This window comes from Anolis carolinensis, chromosome 2 (assembly GCF_035594765.1).
Source record: "Anolis carolinensis isolate JA03-04 chromosome 2, rAnoCar3.1.pri, whole genome shotgun sequence".
In the NCBI taxonomy this organism is placed as follows: domain Eukaryota; kingdom Metazoa; phylum Chordata; class Lepidosauria; order Squamata; family Dactyloidae; genus Anolis; species Anolis carolinensis.
Window position 1 is genome coordinate 183,084,962 of NC_085842.1, and position 23,109 is coordinate 183,108,070.

Sequence of the window (23,109 nt, forward strand, 5' to 3'; positions counted from 1 at the left end):
GCTAACCATCTCTTCCTCCATTCTCTCAGTAAAACCCTCAAAGGAATCCTCGTCAGATGGTTCTGCAAATAAGTCCCGCAGCCGCTTCCTTTCTCGCTCCTCGAGAGTATCTGACTCCCGAGGAGTCTTACGACCACGTCTCCCCGTATCGGAGCCATAAGGCTCAACCATAACAACAACCTGGGGATCACAATCAGAGACAGTGAAGACATCTACCCTTGCGCTTTGCTACTCTGCTGCTGAATACTCATGCCCAGTGTGGAACACATCTCACTACGTTTAAACAGTGGATGTGGCTCTTAATGAGACATGGCACATTATCACAGAATGTTTATGCCCCACACCACTGGATAAATTATACTGTTTAGCCGGTATTGCACCACTTGACATCTGCTGGGAAATAGCAGCCAGCAATGAAAGGACCAAGGCAATGACATTTCCAGCCCCTCCCCTGTTCGGATATCAGTCAGCATGCCAACGTACCACTTTAACTGCCATGTCTTAATTCTATAGAAGTCTGGGATTTTCAGTTTGATGAAGCACCAGTAGTCTTTGGTAGAGATTATAACTCCTGTTGTTCTATGATGATTAAAGTGATGTCAAATTGTAGATGCAGCCAAAAACTGCTTTATATGCAGGGTTTAAGAACTGAAGGCCTTTAGGGAAAAGATTGGTAAGAAGGTATATATTATTCAAATTGTACTGTATAACTTTTAAAATTATTTCTGAAGCATTCTTAGATTGTTCTTTGTTAACGTTTTGTATGTTTCTCACTATATTGCAGTCGTTTTTGTTGGTACACTACCTTGACTCCAAATCATGGAGAAAAGATGGGGTATAAATCAAGTTAATAATAGCAGCAATAACAACCATTGCCAGTCCAGGCTAGGTTGCTACAGCTTGGGGCAAATGACGCACTTCTCCCAAATGGTGACCAGTATAAGCATCAATAGCACAACTGTGCAGCCAGGTTCATTTGTAAGCAGGCAAGTGAGAGATTGATTTCTGGGCAATGTAAGTGTAAGTGATTTACACAATCAATCAATTCATGGCACACAGCATATTTTGATCCAAAGAGTCAGACCATTTGGAGGGTTGAGCCTTGGAATCAGAAATGTGTTGTGCATCATTCTTTTCTGGCTAGGGTTAGAGTTTCTTTATCAGTTCTTTGCCTATTTGGGGAGCAGGTTATTGGCATTCCAGTAACAGCCAACACTAGTACTCCGACCTTTACTGCAATAGAATGAGAGATCATTGTAGAAATATAATCAGATTTGGAAAGAAGTGAATGGACCACAGGTTATCCCATAAAAGGAATCTTCGGCAAATCCCAACTTTTATTTTAAAAAGGGGGAAATCAATATATAGATAAAGCAGGTTCTTAATGATTGTGAGTCTAAATGTCAGTTCTGTGCTTTGGCACAACAGAAAAATCCACCTTATACAAAATAAATAAAATTTATACACATAATAAAAATGAAAATAGGTATGTATGTGTGTTGCTGGGGTGGCCACTTACACAGACAAGCTCCCACTTCCACAAATAGCTTTAGCTCCCACTACCCAGGACACCAAAGGCCCTCCCTCCAATGACATTGCAGATCATAGAGAGCACATTGAACATGTCCAAGAGCCCAGGCCAATGTCCTCCACAAACACTATACTGCCCACCACCCAAGTAAAGGTGTTCATACAGGGACAATTTTATCCTAGATTTTCTGTTTTTCCTACACTAAAGATACTTCCTTACTCTCTCCATTGGTGTGGAATTTGCACGATCCCGCCCACTGTCTCTCCCATAACCCTTTCCTATTCTTTTCTATGGTTTTGAGGGGAATTGGCCTGGACATTTTGGAGTTGTAGGTACTGGGATGTATAGATCACCTGCAATCAATGAGTACTCTGAACTCCACCAAAGATGGAATTGGACCAAATTTTACAGAGCCCCCATGACCAGCAAAAAATGCTAGAGGTCTTTGGGGAAAATCCACCTTGATTTGGGGGAGTTGTAGTTCACTTACATCCAGAGAGCACTGTGAACCCAAACACTGATGGATCTGGGCCAAACTTGGCACACATACCTGATTCTAGACCAGAATGAAGAAGGCGGGGCCAGGAAGACATCTTTCCACCATGTCTCCTGTATCAATTTAACAATATAATAATATATAACAATATTATACTATACTAATATTATAATATATTGTATATACATGTAATATTAATAATAACATGATGATGTAGGTAAAAGGTAAAGGTTTTCCCCTGACGTTAAGTCCAGTCATGACCGACTCTGGGGTTGGTGCTCATCTCCATTTCTAAGCTGAAGAGCCGGCATTGTCCGTAGACACCTTCAAGGTCATGTGGCCGGCATGACTGCATGGAGTGCCCTTACCTTCCCACCGGAGTGGTACCTATTAATCTACTCACATTTGCATGTTTTCAAACTGCTAGGTTGGCAGGAGCTGTGGCTAACAGCAGGCGCTCATTCCGCTCCCAGGATTTGAACCTGGGACCTTTCGGTCTGCAAGTTCAGCAGCTCAGTGCTTTAACACACTGCGCCACCACCAGGGGCCCTATTACGATGTAATACAATGTAATAATAATTATACTTCACTATTATAATTGTATATTTATATTACATGCAATATTACTAATAATATTGCAATATAGTCTTATAATATAATATTCTGTATGTATATATACTTGTAAACAACCCTGAGTCCCCTTCGGGGTGAGAAGGGTGGGATATAAATGTCGCGAATAATAATAATAATAATAATAATAATAATAATAATAATAATAATATGCTGAAATTCGATTACTGGAGGAGTTTGGGGGAACTGACCTTCCTTTCTGGGAGTTGTAGTTCACCCACAACCAAAGAAACTGTGACTTCCACTGATGATGGATATGGGCCAAACTTGGCACACAAAACCCCCATGACTAATTCGATCTACTGGAGGAGTTTGAGGGGACTGACTCACAATAGTGGGAGTTATAGTTTACTCTACAGCCAGAGAGCACACTGAACCCCACCAATGACGCATCTAGAGCAAATTTGCCCAAGATAGTAAACTTTAAGTACGGATGGAATTTCTCAGGGTTAACCTGGTATGTTGTCAGTTGTAGTTCACCCACAACCTTATGCATTTTGTACAATTTTTTTAAAATGACGTTTTCAAATAACCCAGGCAACGCCAGGTACCCAAGGTAGTATTAATGTAAATCCAGGATATGGTTTAAGGGCACACAATGCAGCCACTTTACTGAAATTAAGTGGCACTGGGAAGTTCTGAGAATCCCGTTTGTGAGTTTCATCTAAATAAATCAACCCAATATTTTCACACGTATTTCCTCCAGAACTGGGTTTGCAGACTGTTATGATTGTCAGTTCCAGCTCTCTTTTTTTCCAAACATTGTTAAAGCAGGAAACTTTCCACTGTCTAGTGTACCCCATTCTGCTCTTCACTTCGATTCATCTGTGTATCTTTTAAATCACTCTGTAATTGGAAACTTGGCCTTTGTTGCTTTTTCGATCAAAGAGTAGCCACTGTGTTTAAGCAATGAGGCATTTTATGTGAATGTGGCCAAGAATGCAGGAGAAGTTAACATCAACTATCTAACCAGGGTCGATGGGAGTTGTAGCCAAATACATCTGGAAGGAAGGTTCACTGGAACAGGAACGGGCAACAGCAGATGATTATAGCTCCTATTGGGTCTTACTATTGGCTATGCTGGCATGGGTTACTGGAAATTGTTTGTAGTTGTGCTCCCACCAAAAAACCAAATAACATTCCCAAGGGTTATATTTGCTTATTACAAGTAGAGATAAGCTTTGTAAACTCTAACCAGAAGTGAACCAGGGGTACAAGTTGTAATGTATTTGAAAACACAAACAAAATTTAAAAAAACTTGGCATTATACTAAATGTCCTTTGACCAGTAGCTGGCCACTTGGAGGTCCTCTGGTGTTGCTGTAAGAAGGTCCTCCATGGTGCATGTGGCAGGACCCAGACTGCATTGTAATAGGTGGTTTGTGATTTGCTCTTCTCCACACTCGCATGTCGTGGGCTCCACGTTGTAGCCACAGTCTGTTCAGCACCTTCCAAGTCACCCAGTCTTCTGTGTGCCCAGGAGGGAGTCTCTCATCCGGCGCCAGCCACTGATTGAGGTTCCGGGTTTTAGCCTGCCACTTTTGGACTCTTGCTTGCTGAGGTGTTCCTGCGAGTATCTCTGTAGATCTTAGAAAACTATTTCTTGATTTAAGGCTTTGGTGTGCTGGCTGATACCCAAACGGGGTGGGCCGGAGATGTCAATGCCTTCATCCTTTCATTGTTGGCTGCTACTTCCCGGTGGATGTCAGGTGGTGCAATGCCGGCTAAACAATATAATTTTTCCAGTGGTGTGGGGCATAGACATCCTGTGATAATGTGGCATGTCTCATTAAGAGCCACATCCACTGTTTAACGTGGTGAGATATATTCCACACTGAGCATCCATATTTGGCACCAGAGTAGCAAAGCGCAAGGGCAGATGTCTTCACTGTATCTGGTTGTGTTTCCCAGGTTGTGCCAGTCAGCTTTGGTACAATGTTATTTCTAGCGCCCACTTTTTGCTTGATAGTCAATCAGTGCTTCTTGTAAGTCAGGGCACGGTCCATTGTAACTCCCAAGTATTTGGTGTGCTGAAATGCTCCAGTGGGGTTCCTTCCCAGGTAATAAAATAATAATAAAACTTTATACCCCGCCACCATCTCCCCGCGGGGACTCGGGGCAGATTACATGGGGCAGAGGCCCAAAAAAGAGGTAATCCTCAGAGCTCGAGCTGCTTGTCTGTTCTTAAGGTGAAAAGCACACATCTGCTATTCTTGAACATATATTTTCCTCCTTTAATTAAAGGACTAGACATTTTCACTTCCTCCCTTCCCCCCGGTCTTGTGTTAAAATCAAAATGTTTCAACAGAATGTGATTTGGTAGCATTGCAGAAGCCCAATTATAGGGATGCTTGTACATCCCTACAGCTGGAGATGAAAATGTATTTAATGAAGTGAGGAGATAAGTGAACCACGACTCTATGTCAGCAGAGGAAATGAGAAGGAAGATTATCCTCATTACCTCTTTAGATGTCTAATTAATGACCAGATTACAGAAAAAAACTATCTCAGGGATTTGTTGCATAAGATTCATAATTGGTCATCTAGATTTAAATGTCTTTTATTCCCTAAGTGGAGTTCATAATTTATCCATACTTAAGATTATTTATTATGTTTGGTCCGCACCAGTACTAAAGCTGGATTTGAATGTATGTAATTTTACAATGGAGACCGCGGTGATGCAGCAAGTTAAACCGTTGAGGTGCTGAACCTGCTGACCAAAAGGTCGCCGGCTCAAATCCGGGAAGTGGAATGAGCTTCCGCTATTAGCCCCAGCTTCTGCCAGCCTACCAGTTCGGAAACATGCAAATGTGAGTAAATCAATAGGTACCGCTCCGGTGGGCCACATGACCTTGGAGCTGTCTATGGACAATGCCGGCTCTTCAGCTTAGAAATGGAGATGAGCACCAACCCTCAGAGTCGGACACGACTAGACTTAATGTCAGGGGAAAACCTTTACCTTTACTAATTTTACAATGGAGTGAGGAGCAGATGTTGGACTGCAGATCCGGTGAGACCTTGCCATGCTATGCAGCCAGAACAGGGGTTGTGTGAATTGAAGTGACAGCCCAACAGCATCAAGAGTGTGTACACATTCCCCACGTTGTTCACAATGAGTATGGAATTTATGTCACATCACTTTTCACTTGTGATATGAGTCACCATATAGAACAGGAGATGGAGTTGTCAGGATTTCTTTTACACAACTGAACCTTTTTATCTGTTATTCTGCATACTCGGCATTAAGAACGTTGCTTAAACATTGTCTGCTGTTTTGTTTTGTTTTTTCATTAGTGGTCAAATGGCATCCATCCCTTGCTATCGGTTACTTTATCAAATAAACTATGGATAAATTGTTCTTCTGTTCCAAGAAAAACTGGTTTTTGAGATCTAGATCTATTTGAGCAATTTGCATTAGCAATTCATATGTCAGTGGTCACATGGAAGGCAATGAACTGCATGGAGAGTTTAGGTCCTTTCAAGGTGACAGCACTAAATGCTTTTGTTTTTGTTTTTTTCTCTTGTTCATATTTTGCCCATGGACCAGTCAAAGCCATAAGATTTAGGCCCGTTCTGCACTGTCCTTATATCCCAGGATCTGGTCCCAGCTTATCTGCTTTGAACTGGATTATATGAGTCTCCACTGCCATTTAATCTGGGATAAGCAGATAATTTAGGATCAGATCCTGGGATATAAGGACAAAGTAGAAGGGGTCTTTGATACCTTTTTTTTTCTTTTGAAGTAGGGAAAGTAAAAGCTGAGATTCTGTGGGTTCCACATTTCAAAACCAGTTCAATTTAGGATTTCACAATACTGGAATTTTGAGAATAACTAGCCCAGTGTGAAATTTACTCTGATAGCATCCAGTTACTGTGGCAATTTGAGCCCGCCGTCCTCCACCAATTTTGCAAGTCACTTGATCTAAGATAAGGTTGAAAACAGTACTGAGTCCTTAACTCTTGGCAACTGGAGTTACAAAAGTATTTCTTCAGCCACAGAGACTAAACACCTGTGTTGCTGTTCGTAAACTAATGCTGAGCATTTGCAAATGGTTGTTGTGTGCCTTGAAATCATTTCCAACTTATGGTTCCCTAAAATGAAACTATCAGGGGCCGGGCTGTGACACAGGCTGGTAGCAGCCTGCTGCAATAAATCACTCTGACCATGAGGTCATGAGTTCGAGGCCAGCCCGTGGTGGGGTGAGCACCCGTCAATTAAAAATAAAAATAGCCCCTGCTTGTTGCTGACCTAGCAACCTGAAAGATAGTTGCATCGATCAAGTAGGAAATAAGGTACCACTTATAAAAGTGGGGAGGCAAATTTAACTAATTTACGACGTTGGAATGAGGAAGTGCCGTCAGAGTGGATAATGAAGCAGCTGTTCCCCCCTGTGGCCAGAATCGAATATCCCCTGAGGAGAAGGTTAAATTGCCTCTGCATCTGTCTGTCTCGGTTCTATGTGTTTATGGGCATTGAATGTTTGCCCTATATGTATATAATGTGATCCGCCCTGAGTCTCCTTTGGGGTGAGAAGGGCAGAATATAAATACTGTAAATAAATAAATAAATAAATAAATATCATGGGGTTTCCTGAGGCTAAGAATGTGTGACTTGCCCAAGGTCACTCAGGGCCCATCCAGACAGGCCCATATCCTGGGATCGATCTGGGTTTTTACGAGGGGCATCCAAACAACGCTTCCGGTAAAAACGAATTAACACGGAATAACCTCTGTTATTGCAAATTAATTAAATAGCACACTAGATCCAGGCTTTCCCAAAAGGTATTAGGCCTGTGGGGACTCACTCCCAGGACTTCCTGGGGGTGAGTTCCCATTTGCCACCCCAAATCTTTTGGGCTTCTGGAGCCCAAAGGTCTGGGATGGCATACAGCCCCTCCCCCAACCCCACAGCAACCCTTAAAAGTTAAAAAAAACTTACCTGGCTGCCATTAAGGTTCTCCTTGCATCCTCCTGGCGCAGGAAATGGCGTGTCATTTCCTCATACCAGGAGGACACAAGGAAGATTTTAATAATGGTCACGTAAGCTTGCTTTACTTTTAAGGGTTGTTTTGGGGGCCTTCAGGGTGGCTGTATGCCATCCTGGCTGGGAAAGCTTGGGTTTTGGGTGGCTTGTGGGGACAGAAATGTGTGCCAACGCGAGTTTTAAAAACCCACTTTGGCATGCATTTCTAGCCTGCCTGGAAGCACCCTCAGTGGGTTTTCATGTCAGAATGGGAATGCAAACCCTGTTCTCTAGAGTCATAGTCCAACATTTAGGCCAATGCGCCATGTTGCCTCCATATATTTGCAGGATAAACTGAAGTTGAGGGGTTAATAAATGAGGAGGAGTTGTGAACAAATTAAGGTAACTGCTCAGTCTGGAGAAAAGCTACTGGCAACTTCATTGCAGATAATGAATTCAATGTGGGGTATTAGTTTGTGTGTGTAAAATGACATTATTGTTGTTTTAAACTGTTTATTTTATGATGTTTTATACTTTTTATCAATGTGTTTGGATTGTTGTTTACATGATTTAAATATGTTGTGTGGCACTTTGGGTCCTGTGAAGGAGAAAAGTAGGATATAAATAAAGATTTATTATTATTATTATTATTATTATTATTATTATTATTATTATTATTGACACAACGACGTTGTATGACACAGCAAACAAGATAGACATGCTGGATTTCATGTCACAAAATCACAAGTCGAACACTTCCCAAGTATCTAGGACTGTGTGATGTATTTTTGGATGATGCGTGCAGATCCCAGCAGGGTGGCCTTTTGCAGTTGGCAGATCGTAATTTTGTCAATGTCTATTGTTTCCAAATGCCGACTGAGATCTTTTGGCACGGCACCCAGTGTGCCCATCACCACCGGGACCACCTGCACTGGTTTCTGCCAGAGTCTTTGAAGTTCAATCTTGAGGTCCTGATAGCGGCTGAGTTTTTCCTGTTGTTTTTCGTCAATGCGACTGTACCCTGGGATGGCAACATCAATGATCCAAACCTTTTTCTTTTCCACAACTGTGATGTCTGGTGTGTTGTGTTCCAGAACTTTGTCAGTCTGGATTCGGAAGTCCCACAGTATCTTTGCGTGCTCATTTTCCAATACTTTTTCAGGTTTGTGATCCCACCAGTTCTTTGCTGCTGGGAGGTGATACTTGAAGCTTTACTTCCAATGGATCATTTGGCCACACAGTTGTGCCTCTGTTTGTAGTCTGTCTGTGCGATTTTCTTACAGCAGCTGAGGATATGATCAATGGTTTCGTCGGTTTCCTTGCACAGTCTGCATTTTGGGTCATCAGCTGATTTTTCGATCTTGGCCTTAATTGCATTTGTTCTGATGGCTTGCTCCTGGCTGCAATTATTATTATTATTATTATTATTATTATTATTATTAACTGAATAACTTCACAATTTTGTGTAGCACCAATTCTGGGAGCCGGACACCCTGAGAATGTTCTCTTCTCTCTTCTTTCCCTCCCTACACAGGGCCCGGACTGGCATTTATTGCATACCCACGAGCAGTCACCCTGATGCCAATTGCTCCACTCTGGGCTGCCCTCTTCTTCTTCATGTTGCTGCTCTTGGGCTTAGATAGCCAGGTGAGATTTGTGGCTGGTTGAGAAGATACAGGAAGAATGAAGTAGAGAGCAGCAAAGAAGCTTGTCGCTCTCATGAGGCAGAGAAGGGCAGCAGGTCCTTCGCCCAATATCTCATTTTCTCCCTCCCTTCTTTTTCCTTTTGCTTAACCTTTCCAACCTGGCAGTTTGTGGGTGTTGAAGGTTTTATCACTGGCATCCTGGATTTCTTCCCAACCACCTACGCCTTCCGATTCCAGAGAGAGGTCACTGTGGCTGTCACCTGCGTCGTCTGCTTCTTCATTGAGTTGTCGATGGTGACTGAGGTAGGTCTGCCTGCAAAGGCACTGCATGTTGGTTGGTTGGGTGAGCAGCTAAGTAAAGAAAGTATGCCTGCTGATTTTGGGGAGGAATTGGAATTAAAATGGGAAGTTTAAATGGAAATACACTGAACACAGAATCATAGAATCATAGAGTTGGAAGAGACCGCATGGGCCATCCAGTCCAACCACCGGCCGAGAAGCAGGAATCCCCCGCTTCCTCATGAGATTTAGTAAATGTGAAAGGGGTTTCAAGGGACAAATGCTAATTCACATACAGATGCCTATGCAGGAATCAATGAAATGAATAGTGATATTCAGATCCTCTGAAGATGCCAGTCACAGATACAAGCAAAACATTTAACATATTTATTAATGACTTAGACAAAGGGTTAGAAGGCACGATCATCAAGTTTGCAGATGACACCAAACTGGGAGGGATAGCCAACACTCCAGAAAACAGGAGCAGAATTCAAAACGATCTTGACAGACTAGAGAGATGGGCCAAAACTAACAAAATGAAGTTCAACAGGGATAAATGCAAGATACTTCATTTCGGCAGAAAAAATCGAATGCAAGGATACAGAATGGGGGACGCCTGGCTAGACAGCAGTTCATGTGAAAAAGATCTTGGAGTCCTCGTGGACAACAAGTTAAACATGAGCCAGCAATGTGATGCGGCTGCTAAGAAAGCCAATGGGATTCTGGCCTGTATCAATAGGGGTATAGCGTCTAGATCCAGGGAAGTCATGCTACCCCTCTATTCTGCCTTGGTCAGTCCACACCTGGAATACTGCGTCCAATTCTGGGCACCGCAATTGAAGGGAGATGTTGACAAGCTGGAATGTGTCCAGAGGAGGGCAACTAAAATGATCAAAGGTCTGGAGAACAAACCCTATGAGGAGCAGCTTAAAGAACTGGGCATGTTTAGCTTGTAGAAGAGAAGGCTAAGAGGAGACATGATAGCCATGTACAAATATGTGAGGGGAAGTCATAGTGAGGAGGGAGCAAGCTTGTTTTCTGCTGCCCTGCAGACTAGGACGCGGAACAATGGCTTCAAACTACAGGAAAAGAGATTCCACCTGAACATCAGGAAGAACTTCCTCACTATGAGGGCTGTTCGGCAGTGGAACTCTCTCCCCCAGACTGGTGGAGGCTCCTTCTTTGGAAGCTTTTAAACAGAGGCTGGATGGCCATCTGTCGGGGTGCTTTGAATGCGATTTCCTGCTTCTTGGCAGGAATGGATGGCCCATGAGGTCTCTTGCGACTCTACTATTCTATGATTCTAGGAGAAAATGCCGCTAGAACACAGCCATACAGTCCGGAAACCACACAAGACCCCAGAATAGAGATATTGTTTACAAGGGATTGGCACACAATATTCCTTATGTAATGGTATATATGTTCTGAAATAATCTTATGTGTGTTACAGCCTATAGATCAAACATATCTTTGATAGATTTCAAGAAGCTCTGAATGTTTTTTGACACATTTTGCTCAATGATTTGCTGTGTAAGGAGTACAAAAGCTTACATACGATTTTAAGTTATTTTGGTTGGCTTAAAGACCACAATCAACACTATACAGATTTTGGAAAGTCTGCCACCGTTAATGGCATCAAACACTTTGTCCGTACTAGCACCAGCTTCTACATAGCTGCCGTAAACGAAGTACTGTATATACTCGAGTATAAGCCGACCCGAATATAAGCCGAGGCACCTAATTTTACCACAAAAAACTGGGAAAACATTGACTCCAGTATAAGCTGAGGGTGGTAAATTTCAGAAATAAAAACAGATACCAATAAAATTACATTAATTGAAGCATCAGTAGGTTAAATGTTTTTGAATATTTACCTAAAGCTCAAATTTAAGGTAAGACTGTCCAACTCTGATTAAATCATTATTCTCATCTTCTTCAATGTAAATGTGCTTATGTATCCTTTTAATAATAATAATAGAGTAAAATAATACATGTAATAATAATAATAATAATAATAATAATAATAATAAATATAGGAAAATAATACATGTAATAATAAATAGAGTAAAATAATAAATGTAATAATAATAAGATCAGAATGAAATAATATTTATTTATTTATTTATTTATTTATTTATTACAATATTTATATCCCGCCCTTCTCACCCAACAGGGGACTCAGGGCAGCTTACAATAAAACACACATATAAAACCTGTACAATACACTATAAATCAGTTAAAAATTAACTTACATAAAACATTCATAAAACGCATTATAAAATACAGATAGGCGTGTAAATAATAAATGTATTAATAATAAAAATAGAGTAAAATAAATGTAGTAATACCAATAATAATAATAGAGAAAAATAATAAATGTACCAAATGTACCATGTATTCTCGAGTATAAGCTGACCCAAATATAAGCCAACCAGGACCCTCACCCAAGTATAAGCCGAGGTGGGCTTTTTCAGTCTTAAAAAGAGGGCTGAAAAACTAGGCTTATACTCGAGTATATACAGTACATTCGCCTTGATTTAGAAATTGTAGCTCTTTGACCTTTCTTATTAATTCTAATGATTCAACCCTTTCTTGTTTCTTGTCACTGATCATGCAACAAAACTGCTATACTTCTTTTTTCAAGTGATGCTGATAATTATAATGGAGAAAACACATAAAAACACTACTTCCATACTATTAAAAAAAACTATGCCCCAGTAATGAAAATTGATATATGTCTGCACACAAGGTTTGCAAACTTCCCTTAGTATCCATCCCCACTCCTGAATGGCTGCTGTTGCTCACTTACCCACTATTGATACCATCCCTTGATAGCAGAATATAGTGTGTTCCTATATCAACAGAACTCCTACCCGAGGCTTCATTTATTCATCTTCAAAAAAAAAAAAGGTGTTCTCTAGGCATTTTCTAGGTCCTCCACCATGTTTTTTATGCTTTGTTTATACTGGAAGATGGCCAAAGAGTTGCTCTGAAGGGTCTATAACCACTAGAGAGATGTTCTCACTTGGCTTTCTCTAGGACAGGCATGGGCAAACTAAAGCCCAGGGGCCAGATGCAGCACTTACCACAGGCCCTCCTAATTCTCCCTGTCATCTTGGCATAATGACACAATGGCCTGCCATGGGAGGAAGGCACACAGCAGCTGAGAGCCCTCTGGAGCATTCCCAGCCACTGCGTGTCTCATCTTCCTCCCGGCATAAGGACGGGGCAAGCAGCCCCATCCTTATGTCAGGAGGACAGCTCAAGGAAGGCACGAGGTGGCTGAGAAACCACCAGAGCACTCTCAGCCACTGCCCAGCATAATGCCAAGAAGACAGCCTGAGGATCAGGGGAGGAGGATGGGGAGGAGGATTGGGACAGTCGTTGCATGTCTCACCTTCCTCCCGGCATAAAGATGGGGCAAGCAGTCCCGTCCATATGCCGGGAGGACAACCTTAGCATGACCCAGGCCGTGCTCTGTCCCTTCCTGGCTCAACCCTCTCCTGGTCCCTCCTGGCCCAGCGTGTGCCCAGCCATCCTTCCTCCCGGCATGCGGCCCTAAAGCAAAAAAGTTTTCCCATGCCTACTCTAAGACCTTTGACATTATTCTATGCTATGTTTCTGTCAGAAGAGGTTCATTCAGTAGGGTTTGCTATTATGGGTAGTTTTGTATTTCCATTATAAGTGCTGGGAAATATATTCCACAGTTCTAGGGGATGTACTGCGTAACTTTAGGTATCGGTAAATGCAGCTTCTAAACTTCTTTACCAACGGGCATTTATGGCAGCAGCTTTTGGGCAACATTAAAGTGAAAGGAGCTGCCTGTCAAAGGCTGGGATACTTTATTTATACTTCTTCTATTGATACGGTATTGACTCTATTGATAAGAGGAGACATGATAGCCATGTATAAATATGTGAGGGGAAGTCATAGGGAGGAGGGAGCAAGCTTGTTTTCTGCTGCCCCGCAGACTAGGACGTGGAACAATAGCTTCAAACTACAGGAAAGGAGATTCCACCTGAACATTAGGAAGAACTTCCTCACTATGAGGGCTGTTCGACAGTGGAACTCTCTCCCCTGGACTGTGGTGGAGGCTCCTTCTTTGGAGGCTTTTAAGCAGAGGCTGGATGGCCATCTGTCGGAGGTGCTTTGAATGCGATTTCCTGCTTCTTGGCAGGGGATTGGACTGGATGGCCCATGAGGTCTCTTCCAACTCTACTATTCTATGATTCTATGATACTTGAGATATGTGGGAGAGTGTATGTCGACTGAGCAACGTTCCCTTTTGCACGAGGCCTGCTGTTGTCTTTCCTTCACCCTTTTCTCTTCCCAGAGGGGAAGAAGTGGGTTCACACATGCATTCATCAGAAAGGAATGTTGCTCCCACCAGCTTTTATGGGCAAATGTGCTGCCCTTAGCAGCTCCCTATGAAAAGACTCCCTCTGTGTTTCAAGCATTTGGGGTTAGGGAGGGAAGAAGTGGGTACTAGATAGCAGGGGCTGAGAGGGATCAATTTTGAAAGTGTTCTGTTATGTCAGGCCAGCCTCACACTCAGGCCCTTCTCCCCAGGGGGGCATGTATGTCTTCCAGCTCTTCGATTACTATTCAGCAAGCGGCACAACACTTCTGTGGCAGGCCTTCTGGGAGTGTGTGGTGATCGCCTGGGTTTACGGTAAGTGGGAGTTCTATATTTGAAATTAGGTTGAAAAGACAAGGAATGTGGCGCAAATATTGGCACTCTGGACCAGGGTGGACATCTACATAGAACCTGATGGTCAGTTTTTACCAGCCCCCTCTCTGCAAATCATGCATTACCCAAACAATGCTCCCAATATCTCTATCCCACCCGAATCCTTCCCTAAATGGTGTCTAGAAGTATTGTCCCTCACTTCCAATCATCATTTTGAGGACTCCAATAATCTTTGGAGGTGCTGTAGGATTCTGATGGTTTTTTTGGGTGGTTTTTGGTGCACATTTTAAAATTGTGCAACTTTGACAGGGGTTGGGGGCCTTTGGGAAACGGACAGGGAGCCTTCAGGAGGTACAAAATGCCTTACCCACAGAGATCCACTAAAATGACAGTCACTTCTCACACAGATATTGTAAAGAGGTTTAATAACGGCTGAGGTTCTTCTAGGCAGGGGGGAAATCTTTTGAATCCCACCTCTGCCACCAAATTGCAATGATGTCATCAAGGGGGAGGAATCTTTATATTTTATATCCGCTGCCACCAGTTATTAAAGATGTTTTATTTAAAAGCTGCCACCAGATGTTAAGGGGATTATCAACTCTTGCCACCACTATAGAAGATGTAGCCACTGGCTACTTAGAGAGGAGACTTTTAAAATTTTATTTTTCTTCTTTCTTGTTTGCTTTTGATGGTAATATAGATGACAGAAGCTTAGATGGTAGAAAGAACAATAACACGTTTATTCAGGCACAAGCTTAATGATTACAGTAACTTCTCTTTAGAGACACTTGGACTAACCGTTGCAAAGCTATATTGAGGTGTTTCAAACTTTTTAAAATGTTACTTCATTCTCTACTGCTTTAAACTGCAGTCATCCTGTGAATTACAATCAGACTTCCTTATCTGGAAACAGACTACCTTAAAATAAGCCACCAAACTTATTTTAAACTGACTCAAATAAACCCCTACTGCTTTAAACTGCAGTCACCCTGTGAATTACAATCACAGACTATCTGTTCCAAACTTATTTTAAATTGACTCAAAATGACCAATTGAGTCTCCCTGATTCTCCAACTGAGAATCAGTCTTCCCTGAGCTTCAACAGAGCACAGACTGACCGCTTTTTAAAACATTCCCTCCTTTTTCTCCAAACAGCAGTTGGCTCCACCCTCATTACTATGGCAACCTGCCTCAGAATGCTGAGCTGGCTACCATCCCCCACGCACTGGTGACTCTAATACTTACCATTTTAAAACACAGTTAAACATGACTTTTAAAACGTAATTAAACATGATATCTGTAAACTAAAAAATTCACACTTCTTTACAGATATGTACAAGACAATGCTTTTAGTCCTTAAGAATGTGAAGGGAGAAAAACGTGGGACACATTGCATGCATGACCTTCCCTCCAACACAAACATATAAGGTCAATTGCGGTCTAGAGTAGTATAAGATTACTACTTGTATAGTTCAGCATTAGCGCATTCTATATTCCATATTCAAAGCCCAAGTGGCTAAAGAATTCAGAAAAGCATACTTCAAGGTGGAGGTGAACATTAATTGACATTACCTTGTATATACAAAGCCTCGTGTTTAAATATCACCTCCTGATTCTGAGTTCACAATTGCTAATGTAGATTATAATCTGCTTGGTAAACATTTACTGGCGAGAGTGAGGAGGCGGGCTTTTCCCTTTGCTTCCATTCAGCCATCTAAGTGAGAAGTATGGAATATGCAAGGGGCATTTAAAGGGCACTGAGCAGTAACTAATTCATTTGAACTTGACCAGTTAATGATAGTGTGTTCAGGGACCCAGAGTTTGGAAGCAATTCCAACTTAATATTATTGGAAGTAATGGGAAGTATGATTTTGCGCTTGTAGCAAATATTGTCAAATGTTGGGCTTGATGCATGTTCCATTTGGCGCCATCGTCAGTCAAGGGCATCTCTGTTTTCACTTTCTGCCAAGGCAGAAACTTGTCTTTGAATGGCCCTCAACTTATCTCCAACCATTGGGAAAGGAGGAGCCAGTCCAACTAGGTAGAAGGAAAGCAATCCAAGATACCAGGAAGTAGCAGGTTGGATCAAATAAAGGAGCACATAGGAAGCAGAAACTTTTGCTTTGCAGAAAGAGCCTGCCTGTGAATATCAGCCATGGGGAGCATGAACAAGAGGATGCCAGTTTGTCCTACCTGTGGCATTTCCCAAAGATTTTGGTTGGCCAGTGTGTGGAAACAAGGTAGATACCATTGTGTGGGGACAAATGGTCCAGCAATAAATTTTCAAGTGTAAGTGGCCAGCAGGACCATATCAATTGCTCACCCTCACTCTCCAATGACAGTCTAAAAATTCAAGGGAGAAGGAAGGAAAGACAAAAGGCAAAGGAAGGGAGGGAGAGAAAGAAAGGAAGAGAGGGAAGGAGGGAAAGGGAAGGAAGAAAAGGACAAAAGAGAAGGGAATGGGGGAGGGAAGGGAGAAGGAAGGAAAGACAAAAGACGAAGGAAGGAAGGAAGGAAGGAAGGAAGGAGAAGGAGAAGGAGAAGGAGAAGGAGAAGGAGAAAGGAAGAGAGGGAAGGACAAAAGGGTTGAAGGGAAAGATGGAGGGGAGAAAGAAGGAGGTAAGGAAGAATGGGAAGGATGGAAGGAGAAAAGAAAGAGAAGGAAGGAAGGATAAGATAGTGAGAGAGAGGGGGGAGGAGGGCCTAAGAAATAAGCCCAAAGGGCCACATCCGGCCCCCAGGAATGGGTTTATCCATACCTGTACTAGATGCTGTTGAGACATTACATCAATGTAATTCCAAATCGTGCTAGTGGTGGTCTTTCCTACTCACTGACATAAGAAGGCATCCAGTATCACCTTACACAAGCAGCAGTACAGTCAGATAGCTTAAAGGCCAAAATGGCACGTAAGCACTGTAGTGTCCTTCCATGAACTGCTAATACTACTGGAACATCATGCCGAATGTCAACGTAGCAATGCAGTGGGTAAAGCATTGAAGAGGATTGTGGCCCCCACAAGATCAAAATGGCTCTATTGCATTGCAATTAGATAGTTGGCAACACTATATATCTCCTTTCCTTCTCCACCACCACACTACTTTGAGGACTGCAGTCAAGCTCAGAGAGAACAGGGAAGCCCAAAGAAGGTGGGAGATGAGATCATGGTTGCTGCTAATCCAAAGGCTTTGGATGTTTTGACTTTGCAAGCCTTGTCTCCCCAAAGCACTCACTCTGATTCTCATACAGGAAGGCTCTCCTCTTATTCTTTTCAGTTGAACCTCCCTTCTATATTGGTCTAGGTGCTGACCGTTTCATGGATGACATCGCCTGCATGATTGGCTACCGGCCCTCCTCATGGATGAAGTGGTGCTGGATGTTCCTGACCCCTCTCGTCTGCCTGGTAAGAATGCTGTGGGAGAGATTGATTTCAGAGAGAGAGAACTGCAATGCAGAGGGAGGCGGAGACTTGACTTCTAGTCTGTCCACACAAAAGCTTTTCATTATCTAAACTCACTGGTTGCTTTTCTCTGGCAAGAACAATTAAGCAAAACCTGAGAAGCAGAAAGTCAGCTCACTTGTTAGACCTGTGCCTTGAATCTCACAAGTAAGGCCAGCACAAAGAGCTGCTCAAACCAAAGTACTAAATTCACTAGTGCTTTAATGCAACAAGTGAACCTTTCATGGCTCAATATAAGGCATCTTCTTTTGAATTGCATCCTTTTAATGGCAGCTACAGACATGCATGTATTTTTGGACACTGAAGATTTTTCTGGCCCAGAAATAAGTTGGAATATTGTTATGGTAAAGAGGATTAGTCCACCCCCAAACAAAAGGGTCAATTCATTGCTTGCAACCAAAGCTAGGCTTTTAACAGGTGTAGGTGGGAAAACGGTATAATAATAATAGGGGGTTTTTTTTGTTATTGATTGTTATGGCTCGAAAGGAAAGAAAAGGACTGGTTCAAAAGAACTAGGCAGATATTTCCACAGAAATGATTGTGATCATAATCAACCTTTGCACTAGAGATGGCTTATATAGAGCAGGATGGGCACACCAAGCCCTCAAGGATACTTTAGTGCCCTTCCACACAGCCATCTAACCCAGAATATCAAGGCAGATAATCCACAATATCTGCTTTGAAGTGGGTTATCTGAGTCCACACTGTCATATAATCCAGTTCAATGTGGATTTTATACAGCTGTGTGGAAGAGGCCTGAATGAATCTTGACTTCTACCCTTTTTCTGACAAATGAGTAGAGTAAAAACTATAGCAAAATATGCTGCAGGATGTCCCACCAAAAAAAGTTTTTGTAGTTTGATAAACCTCTAAGCTTTAATGAAAAAACCAATTAGGAAATGACATATATAACCCAGGAACAAAAACCATGTTACATAGTGTAATCAAAGCACTTCCAAATGATGACCATCCAGCCTGTTTAAAAAGCTAATATTCAGGTGGAATGTCTTTTCTTGCAGTTTTAAGCTGTTGCCCTGGAGTAGCAAAAAACCAGCTGGTGCCATCTTCAATATAACATCATTTCAAATTTTCATTTCCTTGTACTATAAAAATAAGACACGTTGCCTCCCACAAATGGCTAACATGGACCTATGTAGTGAGGCTCAATGGCATCCACAAAAGCAGTGCCCATAGCATGGATTCTCCAGAGAGAATTTTGAATTCTTCCTCTCAGTCTTCTGGGTTCTTATTAGATGAATGTTTCTTCAGGCAGAACACATTGCAGTAGCACACTATAGAGTCCTTAGCATGAGTCCTGTCCTTTCATCTTGGATTGTTTTTTATCTGACTAGCTTGGGTACCTGGCAATGCCCGGGTTATTTGAAAAGGGCCTTGTTTGTTTTTGAATGTGAGATAATATCAGTTTGGTCATATGTTGCTCTATTTCTTAGAAAAGAACTCAATCTTTGCTTTTGTTGTTTATGATGCTCCCATTAGAAAATGCATAAGGATGTGGGTGAACTACAATTCCCTAAAATCTTGGGTCAATCCTCCCAATACTCCCCCAGTATTCACAGTTCGCCATGTTGAGTCTGTGTGCCAAATATGGGTGACCTATAACTCCTGGATGTCAAGGTCAATCACCCCCAAACCCTGCCAGTATGCAAAGTTGGCTGTGTTGGGTCTGTATGCCAAGTTAGTTGCAGGTCCATCGTTGGTGGGGTTCAGACTGCTCCTAGATTGCAGCTGAACTATACATCTCAGTCACTACAACTCCTATAAATCATGGTGAATTCTCCCAAAACCTCTCTAGTACATTCAGTTGCTGATGAATTCCTCTGTTTGCTGTGTGCCATAGAAAAAGGTAGAAAAGGGTTAAGGGAGAGGCAGTGGGTGGGGTCATGCAAATAGAGAGAAAAAGGAACACTGGGATGTGCTCACTGTAACCTACAATGTCCTGGGAGGGAGTGACTTGGTGGCTCCTCAGCACTGAGAACTATAGCCTGTTTATGGAGGCCGGAAGCTGTCTGCGTGAGCAGACACCTGTGCCGCATACACACATACAGATTTTCACTTTTATTATGTGTATAGATTATGCATGTAGGCCCATGCAATCCAGGATGGCAGTTCTTGCAGTGGGCGGAAGAAATTCTTCAAATGCTTCCTGGAGATGCTACCATTTGTTGCCATACATCCCTCAAAAAGTTATTTTCTTGAATTGCCGCTCCTACAATGCCACTGGTCATTCTGGTTTGGGGATTCTAAAAGTTGTGGCCCAGAGAAACAAACTGTCACATTTATGAAATATTAGAGAGGTGTAGCAAAAGCCATCCCCCCCCCCCCCAAGTGTAATCTTGTGTGTGTATATCTATATATATAAAAGAGTGATGGCATCATGGCAATTCACAAAACAACAAAAGTACAGGCCCCTCAACCTCAAAATTTGACAACACAACCCATCATCCACGCCTCAAGGTTGATACAACAAAAAGAAAAGAAAAATAAAGTCCTAATTAGAGGGAGAGCAATAATTTTTTTTATCCAATTGCTGCCAGTTTAGAGGGCTAATCTCTGCCCATCCTAATCATTTTTCCTAATTGCAGCATTCATACTTGCCTCCAACAAACAAACAAAAAACCAATCAGAAATATTGTATATTCACAACCTTTAGGAAATAATATCCCCTGATGGCGCAGCGTGTTAAAGCGCTGAGCTGCTGAACTTCTGGACCGAAAGGCCACAGGTTTGAATTGGGGGAGCGGAGAGAGCCCCTACTGTTAGCTCCAGCTTCTGCCAACCCAGAAGTTCGAAAACATGCAAATGTGAGTGCATCAATAGGTACTGCTCCGGCGGGAAGGTAACACCGCTCCATGTAGTCATCCCACATGACCTTGGAGGAGTCTACGGACAACGCCGGCTCTTCGGCTTAGAAATGGAGATGAGCACCAACCTCCAGAGTAAGACACGCATGGACTTAATGTCTGGGGAAAACCTTTACCCTTGACCTTAACTACCACCAATTCCTCAATACTTTATTTCCCAGACCACCAGACTTCGCCACAGCAACGCGTGGCCGGGCACAGCTAGTATATATATAATTTGAACACAGGAAATGTGATTGCTGTAGTGTTGGAAGAGTGTTGGAACAAGAGTGTTGGAGAGATTTTTCACATATCCATCATCTATTCCCAGGGCATCTTTCTTTTCAATGTTGCCTACTACAAGCCATTGATCTACAACAACAGTTACACCTACCCCTGGTGGGGAGAAGCCATCGGCTGGGGTTTTGCACTATCCTCCATGCTGTGTGTCCCTCTTACCGCCCTCTACAAACTAATCCGTGCCAAGGGAACGCTGGCAGAGGTAAGACAGGTTTCTAAATTGGTCGAACTTTAAAAAAAAGATGGGGATTCAGGACACTCATGACTAGCAAGTGTGGGTCTGGATGCATGTGCAAGATAACTTGCCACATAATGTCTAGAATACAACAGTAGTGAACAAAGTTTAGCATCTACAATAGTCTAGCTATCATCCATAAATCAGACATGGGGATCCATGCTGAAGTCACATACGTGGAACTGAACTTCTCATCAGAAGATTCAGTGAAATCAGCCAACTGCCACTGTTGAGCAATGACTGGGCTGGGCAGGGTTGGGCAAGTGTGGAATTTATAGCACAGGTGGATAGTGTGTGTTTGTATGATACAGCAATAGTTTTCAAGCTATAGTCCTCTAGAGTATTATACTTCAATCCACAGTCATTGTAAAAATATGGTCAAGTGTTAGGAATTCTGAGATCTGAAGTCCCAGGCATCAAGATGGGAAGAGTTTGAGAACCAATGCCATAGGGCAAAAATGATAACTTGCCCCTGCCGGTGACATCATTAATTTGCAAAGGGAGAGTGTCTCTTCATTCACTAAGGCTTTTCTTGGCAGCCTTGACCACAGCTTGGAAAGTTACTTGGCTGCTAGCTGAGGGATTTGGGATGCTGCAGTCCAAAAAAGCAGCACTTCTAATCCCTCAGCTAGCAGCCAAGTAACTTTCCAAGAATTGAAACCAGAACATTCATTGGTTATGCACGGGCCAGTCTGATTCTGTTTAGTCAGGCTTCTCTCAACATGCTCAACTTCGTTTCGTGTTCAAAAAGGGGCCACAATCATTCATTGCCATTCTGCTAGTAGTAAGACTGAAGGCGTTTCCACACAGGACTAAAATCCACGCCGAAGCAGGTTTAAATAACCTGCTTTGGCGTGAGTTTCAGTCCCCACACCCAAACAAAAACCTGGGCTTTCCCAAGGAGGGTGGCTATATGCCATCCCGATTAAAATCCCTTAGTTCCGAATTAATTTGTTTTTACAGGAGGCATAATTTGGACGCCTCTGGTAAAAACCGAGACATGTCGAGCATTTTGGGTCTGTCTAGATGAGACCTGAGTGCGTGTATATGTGCTTCCAGGTTTATGGCGACCCCATGAATTTCACAGGGTTTTCTTAGGCAAGGAATACTCAGAGATTGTTTTGTCAGTTCCTTCCTCTGTAATATTTCAGGTATTTCTTGGCTGTTTCTCAACTAACGACTAATCAGGACTGGCCCTGTTTGGCTTCCAAGATCAGACAGGATCTAGTACCTTTAGGGCATGCTTTTAAATGCTCCTGTAATCCTTGAAATGCAACGTGGATTTTTTTAAATGTAAATGTATGGGGAATGTAAAACTGGGGAACATCCTATTACTTGCCCTCTAGTAAAGATAAAGGTTTCCCCTGACGTTAAGTCCAGTCGTAACCGACTCTGGAGGTTGGTGCTCATCTCCATTTCTAAGCCGAAGACCCCTCCAAGACCCCTCCAAGGAGATGTGGCCGGCATGACTGCATGGAGCGCCGTTACCTTCCCGTCGGAGCAGTACCTATTGAGCTACTCACATTGGCATGTTTTCGAACTGCTAGGTTGACAGGAGCTGGAGCCAACAGGGGCCGCTCATGCCGTTCCCGGGGTTTGAACCTGGGACCTTTTGGTCTCCAGCTCAGTGCTTTAACGCACTTTGCCACCGGGACTCCTCTATGTACCTGTTAAACATAGGTTAAAACTGCAGCTAAACAAATTAGATATTAAACTAAACCTAGCAGAAATATTTTTTTAAAAAAGTATTTTTTTAAACATTCAGGCTGCATATAACCTATAATTTGGTTATAACTTTTTTAAAATGCTCTAGGAGAGCTCTGGTTTACATTCATTGAAATGAGTCTTCTCTGGGTATTGGTCTACCTATGTCAATGATGGACAACCTTTTGCACTTGGTGTGTCAGAATTCACCAAAAAACCTAGCATGACTTGGGTGGTGTGTCACTTCGAGAAAAAAACCCATAATTTCACAATATATATAGTTTAAATAACAAAAATATATAATTGTAATATATAAC

At 42.4% G+C, this 23,109-nt stretch overlaps 1 protein-coding gene across 3 annotated transcripts in view; it reads left to right on the forward strand.

Moving 5' to 3' along the window:
- Positions 1 to 23,109, forward strand: part of slc6a8 (solute carrier family 6 member 8) — a 70,274-nt gene that overhangs the window by 39,201 nt on the left and 7,964 nt on the right. For all 3 annotated transcript variants that reach the window (XR_010003123.1, XM_062971257.1, XM_062971258.1), the window contains exons 8-12: positions 9,154 to 9,266; positions 9,431 to 9,568; positions 14,114 to 14,216; positions 17,535 to 17,635; positions 20,885 to 21,055. Coding sequence is in view for 2 of the 3 variants with exons in the window: in XM_062971257.1 (XP_062827327.1) it covers positions 9,154 to 9,266; positions 9,431 to 9,568; positions 14,114 to 14,216; positions 17,535 to 17,635; positions 20,885 to 21,055 (626 nt within the window). In the remaining variant the exon portion in view is untranslated. The remainder of the gene's footprint in view (positions 1 to 9,153; positions 9,267 to 9,430; positions 9,569 to 14,113; positions 14,217 to 17,534; positions 17,636 to 20,884; positions 21,056 to 23,109) is intronic.